The sequence below is a fragment of the Alternaria infectoria genome, assembly GCF_024043175.1.
Source record: "Alternaria infectoria strain BMP 0036 chromosome Unknown scaffold_1, whole genome shotgun sequence".
NCBI lineage: Eukaryota > Fungi > Ascomycota > Dothideomycetes > Pleosporales > Pleosporaceae > Alternaria > Alternaria infectoria.
Genome location: NW_026250690.1, coordinates 1,067,862 through 1,083,089, shown reverse-complemented (window position 1 = coordinate 1,083,089; position 15,228 = coordinate 1,067,862). Strand labels below are relative to the sequence as shown.

The 15,228-nt window shown below is 53.4% G+C and overlaps 6 protein-coding genes across 6 annotated transcripts; 3 read left to right on the top strand and 3 right to left on the bottom strand.

Moving 5' to 3' along the window:
* Positions 1–1,609: 1,609 nt before the first annotated feature.
* Positions 1,610–2,531, top strand: J4E92_000405 (uncharacterized protein; the record flags this gene model as incomplete). Its single annotated transcript, XM_051491822.1, has 2 exons — positions 1,610–2,222; positions 2,269–2,531. The coding sequence occupies 2 exons, from the start codon at positions 1,610–1,612 to the stop codon at positions 2,529–2,531; spliced, it is 876 nt and encodes a 291-aa protein (XP_051357334.1).
* Positions 2,532–3,598: 1,067 nt separating this feature from the next.
* On the top strand, positions 3,599–6,148 carry J4E92_000404 (uncharacterized protein; the record flags this gene model as incomplete). Its single annotated transcript, XM_051491821.1, has 1 exon — positions 3,599–6,148. One exon carries the CDS (start codon positions 3,599–3,601, stop codon positions 6,146–6,148), a length of 2,550 nt encoding a protein of 849 aa, XP_051357333.1.
* A 909-nt stretch (positions 6,149–7,057) lies between these two features.
* Positions 7,058–7,476, top strand: J4E92_000403 (uncharacterized protein; the record flags this gene model as incomplete). Its single annotated transcript, XM_051491820.1, has 2 exons — positions 7,058–7,381; positions 7,441–7,476. 2 exons carry the CDS (start codon positions 7,058–7,060, stop codon positions 7,474–7,476), a joined length of 360 nt encoding a protein of 119 aa, XP_051357332.1.
* Positions 7,477–8,566: 1,090 nt separating this feature from the next.
* J4E92_000402 (uncharacterized protein) lies at positions 8,567–9,160 on the bottom strand (the record flags this gene model as incomplete). The annotated part of the gene is made up of 1 exon (XM_051491819.1): positions 8,567–9,160. One exon carries the CDS (start codon positions 9,158–9,160, stop codon positions 8,567–8,569), a length of 594 nt encoding a protein of 197 aa, XP_051357331.1.
* A 782-nt stretch (positions 9,161–9,942) lies between these two features.
* Positions 9,943–11,719, bottom strand: J4E92_000401 (uncharacterized protein; the record flags this gene model as incomplete). The annotated part of the gene is made up of 4 exons (XM_051491818.1): positions 9,943–10,285; positions 10,338–11,076; positions 11,129–11,411; positions 11,552–11,719. 4 exons carry the CDS (start codon positions 11,717–11,719, stop codon positions 9,943–9,945), a joined length of 1,533 nt encoding a protein of 510 aa, XP_051357330.1.
* Positions 11,720–13,199: 1,480 nt separating this feature from the next.
* Positions 13,200–14,189, bottom strand: J4E92_000400 (uncharacterized protein; the record flags this gene model as incomplete). Its single annotated transcript, XM_051491817.1, has 2 exons — positions 13,200–13,896; positions 13,948–14,189. 2 exons carry the CDS (start codon positions 14,187–14,189, stop codon positions 13,200–13,202), a joined length of 939 nt encoding a protein of 312 aa, XP_051357329.1.
* Between the last annotated feature and the right edge of the window lie 1,039 nt (positions 14,190–15,228).

Sequence of the window (15,228 nt, the reverse complement as noted above, 5' to 3'; positions counted from 1 at the left end):
GGTGTTGAACCGCGGGGTGCAGAGTGCTGCAGCAGCCAAGGGTCGGGTGGGAAGGTATTTACCTTTCACGAGGTCCTCTGGAGGCCATCAAGGACGCGCCATTAGGCGTGTGCTCAAGCGAGTGCGGTAGGTGCAAACACACGGGGACCGGGAGCGGCGGCGAGTGTGGCGGGTCTTAGCAAACAGAGCAAACGAGAGAGCTGCTCTGGCCGTGCGATGGGTAATAGAAAGAGATGGTAATACTGTCCTGGCGCTGGCGAATACTGGACGTCGATATCCACCTGCATGCCAGAGGGAGCTAATTACGTGACCTGCCTAGCGCCTCTGTTGTTATCGATAGAGCGAGTCGCAGTTGCCGCATCCGACCTGCTGGCCCGCGCCTGCCAGAAGCACCGCAGAATAGTGAGGTGAAGTCACCAAGGCGATGAGTTGGCACACCTTCTTTCCATATTCGATTACTGAGGTGAAAAATTCGTCAAGGTGAAGGAGTCTATCTGACCATTGAGGTGTTCCATTCAGCCCGACTAGGCTGGGATGAGAGCAGCGCGGCATGGCTTCAATTGAGGTGTCGAGGACTAACTAGCTGTACACAACGTCTTGTTCGACTCTCTACTAATATCCAGCAATCCAGGCCAGCTTCGTAGGGAACAGATCTAGCTCCTTCCTGCTATGCTAGCCGCAGCCCTCCGACGTCGCTCCCACAGTTTCGCATCGAGTAATCAGGCCATCTCTAGCCATCCTTAGCGCCTTCTGTCACGGCCAGGGCTACTCAGTACCAAGACAAGCAATCCCTTCGTCTTCACAGCCAAGCACACGGATTGTTCAGCATATGGATCCCACGGCTCACGCCTAATTGCAAAACAGCGTTGGTACCTGTGGGGTCGGGGAAATGCCGACACACCCACGCGCACGTGAGCTGCCCACTTCTCTCTGCGCAGTTGCAGACTTCGCTTGCCATTTGGCGAGTCTTCGGATGCAAAAGGCGTTTCATTTTTTGCGGCGCAGAGCGAGTGGCGCGCCGGAGTTATGGAGTTATGGCACCATGCACGGCGAGATGTGCGGTCGCAGGGCAGGCAAAATCGTGACCCTGGAAAGCCCCGCCGCCCGCGTTCCAGTGCCAAACGGCCGCCTAGAAGCAACCTTGAAAGTGTAAAAGGGCATGGTACAACATGTCCCCCTCTTCCACGGCCGGCTCACCCTGTGCATCTGCTTCCCTATATCCGTCTCACTCACAGTCCACTTTCACAGTCTCACCATCCGCTTTGTCGCGCCCACTGCCTAAAACACTGTCCGTCGGGTATCGCCTCGCTGCCCCCGCGTCATAACCAGGCTCCTATCGACTCACTTCTCACTACCGCCTAGTCTCGTAGTAGTCTCCCGGTGACCCCGTTTATCGCGGTATTCGTAAGCCCTTCACTCATAAATGCTCCCCTTCCGCCGGCAATTGACTTGGCCTTTTAGTTTTGTCGCGCACATCCCAGCTGCGACCGCAACCCCACCCCGCCGTCACCTCCGCAGTCCATCACTACATAGCCGCCCGCTCACCCCTCCGAAGTCACCCCTCGCTACCCGCCCGCGCATCGCTCCACGCAAAATCGCCGTCGCTACCATGTCCTCGACGGATAACCGCGACATCCTGCTCGACGCCGGGCTCCCTAACACTGAGGCTATGTCGCTCGCCAACTACACATTTCCCAAGGAGAGATTGAAGAAGACGCTGTCAAACCCCAAGAAGCAGCCCCTCGTGCTCGTATCATGTGGTTCCTTCTCTCCGCCGACCAATCTACACTTGCGCATGTTTGAAGAGGCGGCCGACTACTGCGAGTTCGAGACCGACTATGAAGTTGTTGGCGGCTTCTTCAGCCCTGTCGGCGACGCATACAAGAAAGCCGGACTGGCTTCCGCACAGCACAGGATCAACATGACGAGGATCGCCGTACAGGACAGCTCGACTTGGATCGGTGTTGACCCGTGGGAGCCGCTGCACAAGGAGTATCTTCCAACTGTCAAGGTGCTCGACCACTTTGACCACGAGCTTAACGAGGTTATGGGAGGAATAGCGAGCGAGAATGGCGAAAAGCGACGCATTCATGTGGCGCTCCTCGCAGGCGCCGACCTTATCCAGACGATGAGCACGCCCGGCCTCTGGGCTCGCGAGGATTTGAGCAGGATCTTGGGTCACTACGGTGCTTTTATCCTCGAGCGCAGTGGTACTGATATTGGTACGTTCCTCTACACATGAACCCTACAACCGCTAACATGCTACAGACGATGCGCTCGTACAGCTCCAGCAGTGGAGAGAGAACATCCGCGTGATCCCGCAACTCATCCAGAACGACGTCTCGTCCACCAAGATCCGGCTCTTCCGCAAGCGGGGTAAGAGCATCCGCTACTACATCCCCGACAAGGTCGTCGACTACATCTACGAACACGGCCTCTACAGCGACGACGAGAAGAAAGTGGCAGACAAGGGGAAAGAGGCAGCATCTTCCGAAGCTACTGAGTCCTCACAAAGTGTTTCGGCTTCTTGAATAACCTTACCCACGAAACTGCTATGAAGCCTTCACATTTCGAGAATTGCATGTACCACCACTTCCGACAGGACTGCCACGCCGCATGCTGCAAGGAATGCACGTCCGTCATCCCTGGGTGGCAAACTGAATTGGCGTTGTAGAGCGGTACTCTCATTAAATCGTCACGATCACCCAAAACCGGCTTATTAGAGAGGCACGGGTGGGCCTTCACAGGCATGGTTGGCTGAAAAGGGTAAAGGGTCAGGACGAGCCCTATGACCATTGGCGCATTGTTTTTGTATATTTCCAGCTATGATACCACACGCAGATGCAACAATGCACGATAATCTTTACGAATTGCACCAAGTAACGGAGCGTGGAGGTCCAAGCCTCCAAGGGCAGGCTTGCTCATCATTACAGGGGCTATGATGTCATCCGCGGAAGCGAGTTGGCGGCACATCTTCCTTCCCTGCCGTTGTTGATCTCGGGGCGCAGGGACTCAACGGTCTCGTCGAGATTGGGTAATCTGTGATGACGCGATGGCATTCTCAAGGAAGTTCTGGGTGGTATGTGACATGCCGTTGTACTCTAGAGGTTGTATTGTGCACTCTGTTTGTGTTTGTGACACAGCCACCAAGGCATACGCAGCTTTGCGTTACCAAGTACTCCAAGTGTGAGCTGAGAACTTGGTCGTCTGTGATACCCGCCTTGTCAAATATCAATAGCCTTCACACAGGACCGACTCCGCGTCCTGTGTCCAAGTTTGTCGCAGTTCCAAGATGGCCATCCAAGCGGCTTGTGGCGCCCAGCGCTCGGCCACGTCAGGCCAGGCCATCAACACCTCATCACCCCAGCAACGACACGGCATCCCAGCAAGCCCAACCTCGTGCATGTGCCCAGCCGCCGATTATACATATTCGCTACCGATATTCACATGCGCCCGGGTGGTGGCAGACACGACTGAACGCATTTTTGTTATTTGCGTGCTTTTGCAGCTATCTTATGAAGTGCATCCCAGCCCCACGTTTCTACACCGCGCTTTCGCTTGAAGCACGTATACTTATCACGACCACCCGATCTTTTCGATGAGCGACCGCGAGCGCAATGCGTCGCGAAGACGACCGCAGGGCGACGAACGAAGACGGCGCAGAGAATCACATGGCGACGTAGACCCTGAGCGACGGCGGAGGAGAGAATCCCGCGGTGAAGATGCAGTCTACGATCGGGAAGGAAGACGGCGAAAGGGACACAGGGCGACAGACTCTTCAGGCGACCTACTGCCAAAGCCGCCCCGGCGATCGAGACACCAAAGCGACACTGAGCAGGAATCCCCGGCGCCACGCAAAGCTCGGGGATCGCGGCGCAATTCTACGACAGATGGAAGTGGGAGGGGAAGTCGAGGCTCAGCTCCTCTGAGTCTCGATGCGCTAGCGAAGCTTGACAAGACCAATGCGAAGAAGGCTGGGGGCTGGGGGGCCTACGACTACGACGATGAATACCTGAAAGAGGTCAGGAAGAAGGAGAAAGACCTGGAGAAGGACCGGATAAAGCATGAGCGAGCGGAGAAGAGAAAAGAGCAGCAAGAGGAGGAAGCCAGACGACGCGCTGCAGAGAGCGATGCCGCATTGCTTGAGGAGAAAGCTAGGAAACGGCGAGAGGAGAAACGGAAGGCTGCTGCGTTGAAGCAAAGTCAGACTGACGATGAGCTCGAGAGGAAAAGAGGCGCATACACGGATGATGAACGGGAAGAACGACGACGCAGACACGAATCGAAATACACCCCGTCAGAGGCCGACGAGCGGAGGGAACGGAGACGGCAAGAAAAGCAACACCGCACAGAACAGAAGAAGCGGCGCGTTATCAGCGGACCCTTGGCCGAAGAGGGTGGCATCGACGACGACTCTGAATATCGGTTCATGATGGAGAAGCGCGGAGGTGCAGGCAGTGGCCCGCCGACAGTATACACAGAAGAGGAGCTAGCACGAAAGAAGAAGAAGAAGCGCATAATATTCGCCATAGTCTGCGTCGTGATCATCCTGGCTATCGTCATACCTGTCGCTGCATTGCACTCGAGCAGAGGCAAGGATGACGAAAGCTCAGGGAGCGGATCCGCCGCCGCCTCATCGGGGCCAAAGAACGACAATCTAGCCGGAAAGGACCGAAACAGCGTACCAGAAGCGGACCGAGGTGGCATATTGGACCCATGGGCATGGTACGATACCGATGACTTCAATGTTACCTACACCAATAAACTCGTCGGAGGCCTCCCGGTCATCGGTCTCAACGACTCCTGGGACGATGATGTTCAAGCAAATCCTTCCGTCCCTAAACTCTCAGACTCGTTTGAGTACGGCAAGACACCTATTCGTGGTGTGAACGTCGGTGGCTGGCTCAACCTCGAGCCTTTCATTACGCCTTCCTATTTCTCTCAGTATGGGTCCAAAGACAACGTAGTCGACGAATGGACGTTCCTGAGCAAGCTCGGACCTGCAAAGGCGAAAGACACTATGGAGAAGCACTACTCTACATTCATCAATAAGAAGACTTTCCAGGAGATCAGGGAGGCTGGTATGGATCACGTTCGCTTCCCATTCGGCTACTGGATCGTGCAGACATACGACGACGACGTTTACGTACCGCAAGTAGCATGGCGCTACCTTCTCCGTGGTATTGAGTACTGTCGACAAAACGGGCTCCGCGTCAACCTTGATCTTCACGGCGCGCCAGGTAGTCAAAACGGCTGGAACCACTCTGGTCGTCAAGGCCAAATCAACTGGCTAAACGGCACAGACGGCGACAAGAACGGGCAACGCACACTAGACGTCCACCATAAGCTCTCCGTCTTTTTCGCCCAAGATCGCTACAAGAACGTAGTCACCATGTACGGCCTCGTCAACGAACCCCGCAACGTCGAACTCGATACCGAAAAAGTAGTCGCCTGGACACAAAAAGCCATCGATCAAATCCGCGCCGACGGCATCGAAGGCATCATCGTCTTCGGCGACGGCTTCATGGGCCTCGACAACTGGCAAGGCAAGCTGCAAGGCAACGACAACCTTCTCCTCGACGTCCACCAGTACGTTATCTTCAACACGGACCAAATCAAGCTCGAGCACCGCGACAAGCTCAACTTCGCCTGCGAAGCCTGGACCCAACAAAGCAAGCGCTCCATGGACAAGAAAACCGGTTTCGGTCCCACCATGTGCGGAGAATGGTCCCAGGCAGACACAGATTGCACGCAATACATCAACAACGTCAACACAGGCACACGCTGGGAAGGTACTCTACAAGCGCAAGACGGTAAATCCGGTGCTGTCCTCAAGCCGCAGTGTCCGCTGGAATCGTCGCAGTGCTCTTGCGACCAGGCCAATGCCGACCCGAAAAATTACAGCGATCAGTACAAGAAGTGGCTGTACCAGTTTGCGATTGGCCAGATGGATGCGTTTGAAGCTGGTTGGGGCTGGTTCTACTGGACGTGGGAGACGGAGAGCAGCACGCAGTGGAGTTATAGGCGTGGGCGCGAGGCGGGTATTCTGCCCGATAAGGCGTATGAGCGCGATTGGAGTTGTCCTGGTAATGGGGTTGAGGGGCTGGATCAGTTTGAGGTGTTGGCGGAGAATTATAGGAGGATGTAGATGGGGATGGTGAGAGGGGGTGGATGTTGTGTCGGGGCTTCGGCCTGCTTTTTTCATTGAGCATACGTGTAATGAGGGTGTTTGGGTGGGAAGGGGGGTTATGAAAATGATTTTGTTGTCGTACATAGCATGGTCTTGTGCATTTCCTGGCGTTGATCATGGTTATCCAGTTTAGTACATAGAATTCGGTGCGAACCATTATCAAATCGCGTATCCATCCATCGTATTCAACCTCTTCTTTTCGACACCATTAGACAGTATATAAGCGTCACCGACTTCCATTATGTAGTCGTCAAAGTTCCGATACACAAAATGACCACTGATTCAGCGAGGCTGACAATGACTCCAGGCCCCCCACATCTCATCTCGTCTCGTCTCACCCACGACGATCTGAGCGTTCAAGGCCCCCTATAACCTAACGATTCATTGCCCCGGCACGCGGCTGTGCTGCACAACTCACACAACGATGAGTCTTTAACGAAATTATCAACATTTCGGTGCTCATTTGCACATTCCAATTTACGACGGAAACGCAGCACGCACTCGGCCACGTCACGCCTGAACGATGCGTGCCTTGAACTATTGCGATTGGCAGGAGAGTGAGGAGATAATTCGCACGTCGCTATTTTAAGGCGGTGCGGGTGGAGCGTGGGAGGAGTGCCATCCTGGCGGGGGATCATGAAGAGGGTGAGGCCACCAAGGCGGTGTCGTGAGGAGGCGGCTGTGTAGGCGGTGCTTTCGGCGAGGTGATGGGTGTTTATATCGTGGATTGCGACTTCCTCTCGTGGATCTAGTATTCCATTTTCTTCATTTCGTAGCGACCATATCACTAGACAACACACCAACCACATAATCCCATCCCATCCCATCCTACCCAAGTATCCTCACAATAACCACGCCCTACCCACCATGTCTCCCACCCCTCTCCACACCCGAGACACCAACTCCTCCATCTTCCAGAACCCAGGCGAAAAACGCGGTTTCATCGTCGTCATCATCCTCTCCGTCCTCGCTACCGTCGGCATGTTCTGCCTCATCATCACGCTCGTCATCTGCAAGAACAAGCGCGACCGGAAGAAGAGAGCGGCCAAGATGGATGCGGAGAAGAGTTTGAATTTTCTGCCGGGCAGGAAGGGGAGGTATCGCAAGTTGGAGGATGAGGATGAGGGCGAGGTGTGGAGTGTGGAGATGGATGATCGGAGGCCGACGGCTTATCAGGGGAGGTATAGTGAGGTATGTTGATGTGATGGGGAGGAGTTTGAGGGTGTGAGAGTTGGCTAATGAGGGAATAGGTTGATTTGCCGCATCCGGAGAGTGCTTACAGATGATCTTGTGACGTCCTGTTATCAATCAGGCGGTTGCGGAGTCTGCTGTACTTGCTTAGCTGGTCATCTGGGCGACATGCAAGCATAAGATCACCTCTGGTGTTGGGATAGTCTTTGCAATTCGCCATCAGTCACCCAGCCACGGTTTTAAGTAAAACTCCGCTCCCTCAACCACATCCACTTTTTATTGCCAGAACCCAGACAGCCCGCCTGTCCTAGCAGCACCGCCTTCTATACACCCGATATCCTGGTAACCCATCTCAGTCATGTCTGCCCGTTCCCAGGAAGATGACCGCATTCAACGCTTAGAGGAAGATCTCGAATGGCTGACGCTCGTATCCACTTTGACCACAGAACGGCCAAGAGAAGACGATAATCCAAAGGTATCACTGGATAGGAAGTCGATGTCGATGAATCCGTTTGAGCGGAAAGCGACCAGAGACAACCAAAAACATAAGAACGCAGATACAACGGCAGTAGACTCATGGCCACGCCCCTACCTCAAAGACCCCATCTCTTCTACCACCAAGCAAGAAATTTTCAGCTTTCTCCCACCTACAGTCTGGGTCGTCACTTTGACAAGAGTGTCACATGATACCCTCCGCACCCTCTGTCTCTGTACCGCATTCTCCACCGCCAAAGCAGTGTTATCCCACCTCGCAGATCAATTCTCTTCTCATCCGTTTCTTTATGTGCCACAGGGGTCGAATGACGTGCTGATAACATATCGCGCGCCTGGCAGCTATGGTAGCAGTAAGGAGTGCGAAAATACTATCGGTTTTGAGGCACTGATGACTGAAACTGGGGGAGTAATATATCATGTTAAGGCTAGGAAGGGGGGAGGGAAGGCCTGGCAGGGACATATACCAGATAGGAAGGTTTTCGGACTGGGGTTCACGGAGGTTACTCAGGAGAACGTTAGACGGATACTGAGGGTGTGAAGATCTCATGGCCATGATCATAGTACTCATGTTCTTATCTCCTTGCTCATGATGAATAGTTCAACCCCTACCACCAACACCGACCTTCCACTCAACGCTTTCACGCTCTACTTCTACATCTCTTGTTACAACCCTCCTTCCCATTAACAACCCTACTGCCCATCCCTCTCAGCGAGCATCTCCTCAATATGCCTGTTCAACCAATACCTGCCCAACACCTCCCTCCCCATATCCCTCGCGCCCTTAATCTCCCCCGCACACGCCTCCGTCTTACACAAGCACCCAAAAGGCTGAGCCATACTCCACTCGGTACTCGGATAAAAGAACGTCAGCTCGTCCCCCTCCTTAAGCCCCTCCCCCTGCTCAGACACCCTCACTTCCCAGCGCTGCATATCAAACACCAGGCTGGGCTTGCAGCTGTGGTTTATATAGACGAGGTCGCAGTTCAGCTCGATGTGTAGGTCGCGCGAAGCTTGGACGGAGGAGTAGGCTACGGTGGCTGATGTGGGGTTTGTGATGCGCGCGAAGACTGCGCCGGGGGGCAGGTTGACGAGGGAGACGGAGCGCGAGGTGAAGGAGCCGGGGTTGTGCTCTACGCGGAGGAGACGGGTGAGGTCGGGTTGGACCCATGCGGGGATTTGGGAGGTGGCCGTCGAAGAAGGGGTGATGACGGGTTTGGTAGATGATTTCCCGTTTGTGTGGGGGGTCGGGCTGGGAGGGGTCGAGGTTACGGCTGCGGGAGACATGGTGGGTGAACTGGATTCGAGGTTTGGAATGAGGGATTTGTGTGTATGAGGCGAGGATGTTGGGTCACTGTTTGCTTTTGCAGTCAGTCAGTCAATAAAAGGTCTCTCGTTGGTCTTTAGTATTGTTTCCCCTTCGAATCAGAGTGTCCGGACGATGGGCTCAACTACACGCATTCAGGCTTACTAGGGTCCACATGAAGACGCAGTCTCTTCCTTCGTGTGGGGATACCACGGCTTGTTCCACTCTCAGGCCATCTAGTTCCATATTGCCGAAGAGGCTCGGTATGTCTTTACCTAGGTGTCTAAGCCTGCTTTGGTTGAGTAGTGATCCGAGGTACCTGGGTCTATGTGCCCAATTGCACGTGCGGTGGCCTCATCTGTGTATCTGTTGTATAATGGTATTACGCGCGATGCCCAGTTTAAGGCGGCACAGGGAGGATCAAGTGGGCTGGGATATGGTATATCTGTCGTCTGTCGTGCATGGTGGGGAGCTGCTAGTGACGTGGGTTGTAATAGTTTCCAGGTTCTCCGGCTTTGCAGATAGCCTCGGTAGTGTGAGAATGCGCTAGGCCGGAAACTTTCTAGCGTGCAGTTCTAGCACGTGCTGGCATTTACGACTCTAGAGCTGTCCCATTCTTGAGTGTGCATACAGGTCGTTGGCAAAGGACGGTAGTGATCTTGAGATGGTGGTTTGTAGTGAAGATGCGTTCGTATGGAAACAGTTTCTTAACACCTAAAGCTGTCGTCGTTATCGACTGTCTCCTCTTCACACCGAACCTACCTTATTTCCCATATGTCTGCTCAACTGGCACAACGCCATTGTCGTCGCTCTCAGTGCCCGTTGCATCTGCACTCTTCAGCCCCATGCTGCTAGTATCATATCCATTCGCTGTCAGGTACTCCCTGAACCGTATATCCTCCTGATCGATTGTGTCCTGGCCTATATGAGGAAGGAGCAATACCAGCCCAGCAGCTACGAAGGCAAGAGTGGAAGCCACGAAGAAAGGATTACGACCCGCAGCGATTTCATCATCGCCTGCAGCTTTCTGAAGTGCGTCCAGAGCGTAAGAGCCAGCAAAGGCACCGATCTTGCCTACAGCCGCTGCGATACCGTAGTACTGTCCTCTGTCTAGAAGTTAGTAACTAAAGCTTTAGGGGATGCGATAGAGTAATATACCGTATACCCGTTGCGCACGTCTTGGAAGCAACCAAACCAATATTGTCGCCCGGTCCAAACTCGCCCAGCGCAAGGAAAACACCATACACCACGACGAAGCCGGCAACATTCTCAGGCTTGTTCAACCAAGGATAGCATCCAGCCATGATGAATCCGATGATACCCTGCAACGTCACCCCGATGAACAGCGTCTTCTTGGGCCCCATGGAAGGTAGATCCGCGACAAAAGCACCAGCAAGACAACCAGGCATGTAGAAGAAGTTGATGAGAATGTTCCATGCCAGACTCTTCCACAGCGGTGCCGACTCTCCTAGCAGATTGGCCAAGATGGACGTGGCGTAGATACCGAATGAGTACGCGCTGAAGTCGTATATGAACCAGATGATGCTGACGATACTGAGGCGGAACCAATAGTACTTGATGATAAGCAGCCATGGTGTCTTCGCCTTGGCCAGCGACTCGCGCTTGAACGCCTCGGGCTCCTGTAGCTTCAATCGGAGGTATAGCAGCGACAGAGGTGGGATGATTCCGATACCCAAGCAGATACGCCAAGCGGCTCGTAGATGGTCTTCGCCCGTAGCGAGGACAACGACGGTCGCGACGATGGCGCTGATGAAGAACGCTAGGTCGATCTGGACGTTGGTGAAGAGGATAAACCACTTGTTTCGCGTTCCTTGCTTGAGTTCGCCGGTGGATTCTGCGCAGCCGACGCTGCCTGCTGGGTACTCTCCGCCAATACCTGTCGCGAGTCAGTACGTTGGTCGAGGAGACACAAACGCAATCCCACATACCTATTCCGAGGAAGAAGCGGTATACAACGAGCGCCGTCAAAAGTCCACTTGGACTACCTCCAGCTCCGTATGAAGCTGTACCCAAGATAGCGAATAGGATAATGATAATGGTTGACGTGAACAACGACCATTTCCTCGAAAAGTGATCCGATGTATACCCGAAGAACAGCATGCCCACGACTGTACCCGCAAAGGTAATACTCGAGACGTTTGCTTGGGCCGAAGAGTTCGCATACGAGTCTGGATAGATTGTTTTGAGCATCGTGTTGACCGGTCCAATGATCTAGGCATTTCTGTATCAGCATTTCTATTCTCGCAGTTTCAATCTCCACTTGGATGTCGTGGTGGTGCTTTGGGATGGGGGATGTTGTTGTCGCATAGGGAATTGTCTGGGTGTCGCTTCTTGGATCGAGTTCTGCGTACATTATTGAGGTAGCCATCGCTGAAAAGACCTGCGCCGCATGCGATGACGGGCCATAATCTCTCCCACCTTCCTTTCTCTGTCTTTGCGACGCTGCCTCTACGTTCGATGTCGCCTTTCGCGTCAGTCGCATTGTACAGGCCTGGTTGGGTTTCCGCAGCGGAAGCCATTGTAGTGTCGCGTGGGGCTTAACCAGAATGCGAATGCGATCAAGCAGGGTGTCGCGTCACGATTGCCAGCGCAGTAGGATAGTAAGAGTGTCGTTGGAGTAGAAGATAAGCTTTCGTAGGCGGACCGCTCAAACTTTAACGGCTCTCACTTGAGCTGGAGCTTGCTTGCAACCCTGGTACGGCTGTTGTGGCACTCACTGCAAAAGACCCTGTGATCACCCTCACTCGAACCCGCATCGGGTTTGGTGCTGTCCTGTCGCACTCATCAGACCACTCACAATGGAAGAAAGCTTTTCCCAATACTTGTGGCGTAGGATTTGAAGGCCCACGACGCGGCTGTTACTCCATAAAGCAGGTGCACATTTCCGCCGGGAATATCTGGGTACCGAGCAAGACAGCCGTTGGGGCTACAACTCTATCCAAGGTTACGCGTCCTTCGCCTTCTGGAATGCTGAAGGGTTCGGTATTAAGTTCTATTGCCGCTCACAGGAAATTGCGGTACTCAGCGGTTGTCAAACCCAAAATTCCTCGTCGATATTGAAGGGGAAGTTGCGTCCAGCCTCAAGCTTTGCCATGCTTTGTTCAGGCGTCCGAAGCCTCAGCGCGTCGCCCAAACAGGTTAGCACCACCGACGCCGCTGACGCCGCGCAGAGCTTATCCTGCAGCTGCCGTCGAAGTGGCATGAGAGCACGCGATCTAAAGTACGACATTCGATCGGGACAGCAACCCGAGAGTTTACCTTAGCGTCGAAATCGAATGTGCAGTATCTTACCGCCCAGGTGTGTTTGCATTCGACGAGCGAACTGAGCAGTAGGTACACTATCCAACGTAGCATGTGCTGCTTCCCGAGGTCCGATCACGTGCTGCTTCCGACGTAGAGATAAGAGTTGTCGACGCAAAGCTAAACTTTACGCAAGCAGGGCCACAGCCTTACATACTTTCATAACTTCTCGCCAATGTAGGTGACAAGAAATGATGAATGATCGATTACCATCCCTTGGCAGACAACCTTGGAAACCCCCCTTCGACCCAAAACCCCAACGCTCATACAATGGAGAAAGCGCGGCAAGCGGGGAGCAGGACGAACACGAACAATAGCACCGTGCGCGATTCAATTGAGATCCAACACGGCATCTCTGCGGGGGAACCATCGGTGATTGAATCAGTACACAGTATCCATCGACTGCATCGTGTTTCCAGTTCGGACCGATAACCAACGTTGCGGCCCGCGGCGTCTTGGGAATGTACAACAAGACCGAACGATCCACGTGAGCAAGTTGGAACGAAGGTGCCCAATGTGTGAATCGCGAAAGAATGAATTAGATGACTACATTACTACATACTCATCTGTTGTATGTGCTGCGTACAGGAAATAGATATGTTGCATATTGCATTGCTGCAGGGTATCACGCGAAAGACATTACCAAAGACATGTACTCAATCCTTCCCACCCCGTCTCTCCTTCAAATAAGCTGGCTTTTTACTTTTTATCCGTCGCCTTGAGGTGCTCGAACGGAATCGAGGACTTCTCGACCGTTGTCGTCACTTGTCCGCGTGAATTCGCCCTGTCCATCTCCATGAACCAGTCGTCGCCCTCGCTCTGCGTAAGGCTTTTCGAACTCCTGTTTTCGTTGCTCGGGATGCGGTATAGGTAGCGTGATGATTCTTGGCTGGGGCGGCCGGCGAGGTCCATGCCCATTGTTCGGCCTACGGATGAGGCGGTGCTTGGTTTTCGTCCTCCTCCAAAGCCGGTGGTTGGACCGACAGATGAAGCGGTGCTTGGTTTGTGATGATGGTGAATGGATGACTTCTCGCCTGACTTTCGAGGTGGTGCTCGGTCGGATATTGTGGTAACAACGCCCATCTTGCTATCCCCACCTGACGATTGTATCTTTCGGTCGCTAAGGCTGATGCCACCGCTGGAGTCGAAGCTATCGTTTCTTGTGACATGTTCGACGTGGATCTGTACTTCATTGACGACGAAGATCTTGTTGGAAGCTAGTGTTGCTATGGCGGGCCAGAAGATGGGTATGGAGGCTGTGATGATAGCGAAGTTGACTTCGAGGACGGCGAAGATATAGACGATGGGTGTGTGGAAGGACATGTCTAGGACAGGCTTGGTGCCAGCTTTGTTAACAGACATAGCGATCATGCGACCGACAGCTACGATGACGACACTGGTGGATTGTCAGTATGAAGCCTTTTTTGGAAGCTCATTATGCACTTACACACAGCCCAAGCTGAACAGACCAACTAAGCCTGCTCGGCTTTTACCCGCAATCCTTAGCGTGGTTACGAAGGGCAGAGGTACTAGAAGGACCATGATATCCAGTAAGCAGTTACTGACAGCATGGCCCAAAAACATGTGGAAAAAGTCGGCAGGGTTTTTGCTGCCCCATCCAATGCATGTGCCCTGCAATGTAGGGTTCCAGTTCTTGCGTACGGGGTTGCAGGGGAAAAGCGCGAGCATGAAAAAAGTCAACCCCCAGAGTGAGCATATCAATATCATGCCCCAGGTGATACGGCGTGCGAGTCGATATTGAGCGGTAGTGGTGGAGGGCGCGGCTTCGGCAAACAGTCGCAGATATTGTATGAGGATAGAGAGCTTGATGAGCGTTGTGCTTGCGGTGTATGCAGCATTTGTCGAGTAGATGTGCTGAAGCCAGCGTTAGCCTGGCAACTCAATGTTATGTCGGGATGTATTACCTTAAAATATGATGTTAGATGCTCAGCATCAAGTGTCCACAAATGCAGACCAAGACCATCCTCGGGCACTACAAATGATTAGTCAACCGCATTGTTCGTGGGATCTCAACAAACATACTCATGCAAACCATGATATCTCCGATGAAACTCGCCGTAGCAGCGAGAACAACGAAGACATCATCCCAACCCCAAAGGCGTTCCTTGATGCGGAACCATAATCGGAAGCTCAATGTGAAGATGGCGAGTGCCTGACAGGCTTAGTACATGACGTCTGATGGAATGATTTCTCAATCATCGCACGTACCAGGAAGGAAACAGTGACTCCGAGGATTGTCGCAGGTTCGTTGACGTTTGGCAAGTTCGCATTGTCAGGATGGTTTTTCGGATCCTGTAACAGAGCAGTGTCGGTGCTCATGTTTGCGCACTCGATGTGGAGGTATTACGGTAGAGGCGAGCGAGCGTCGTGTCGGTTAGCGAATCCGGATATATGTGAAGGTAGTATAGCTAGTCGCGATAAAACTCCATTACATGGTCCTGCCAACGTTCTGGAAAGATGGAAGATGGACCTGCAAGAGATGGTGCTACAATGGATCCAAATCGAGGCCGCGTTCGAGGCTGCATCAGACGAGGAGGTGTAGTGGTCTAATACGTTAAACGGTGGGTCTCTCGTGCCGAACGTCCAAGTCATGACATGCGTGCGTTGCCCTCCCTACGACACATGGTGCAACCCCTGCTGTCCCGCATGGAGGATCAAAAACGGGGTCGTGCAACTAGCGGCAGGTGAGCCTGTACATGTCCGAACC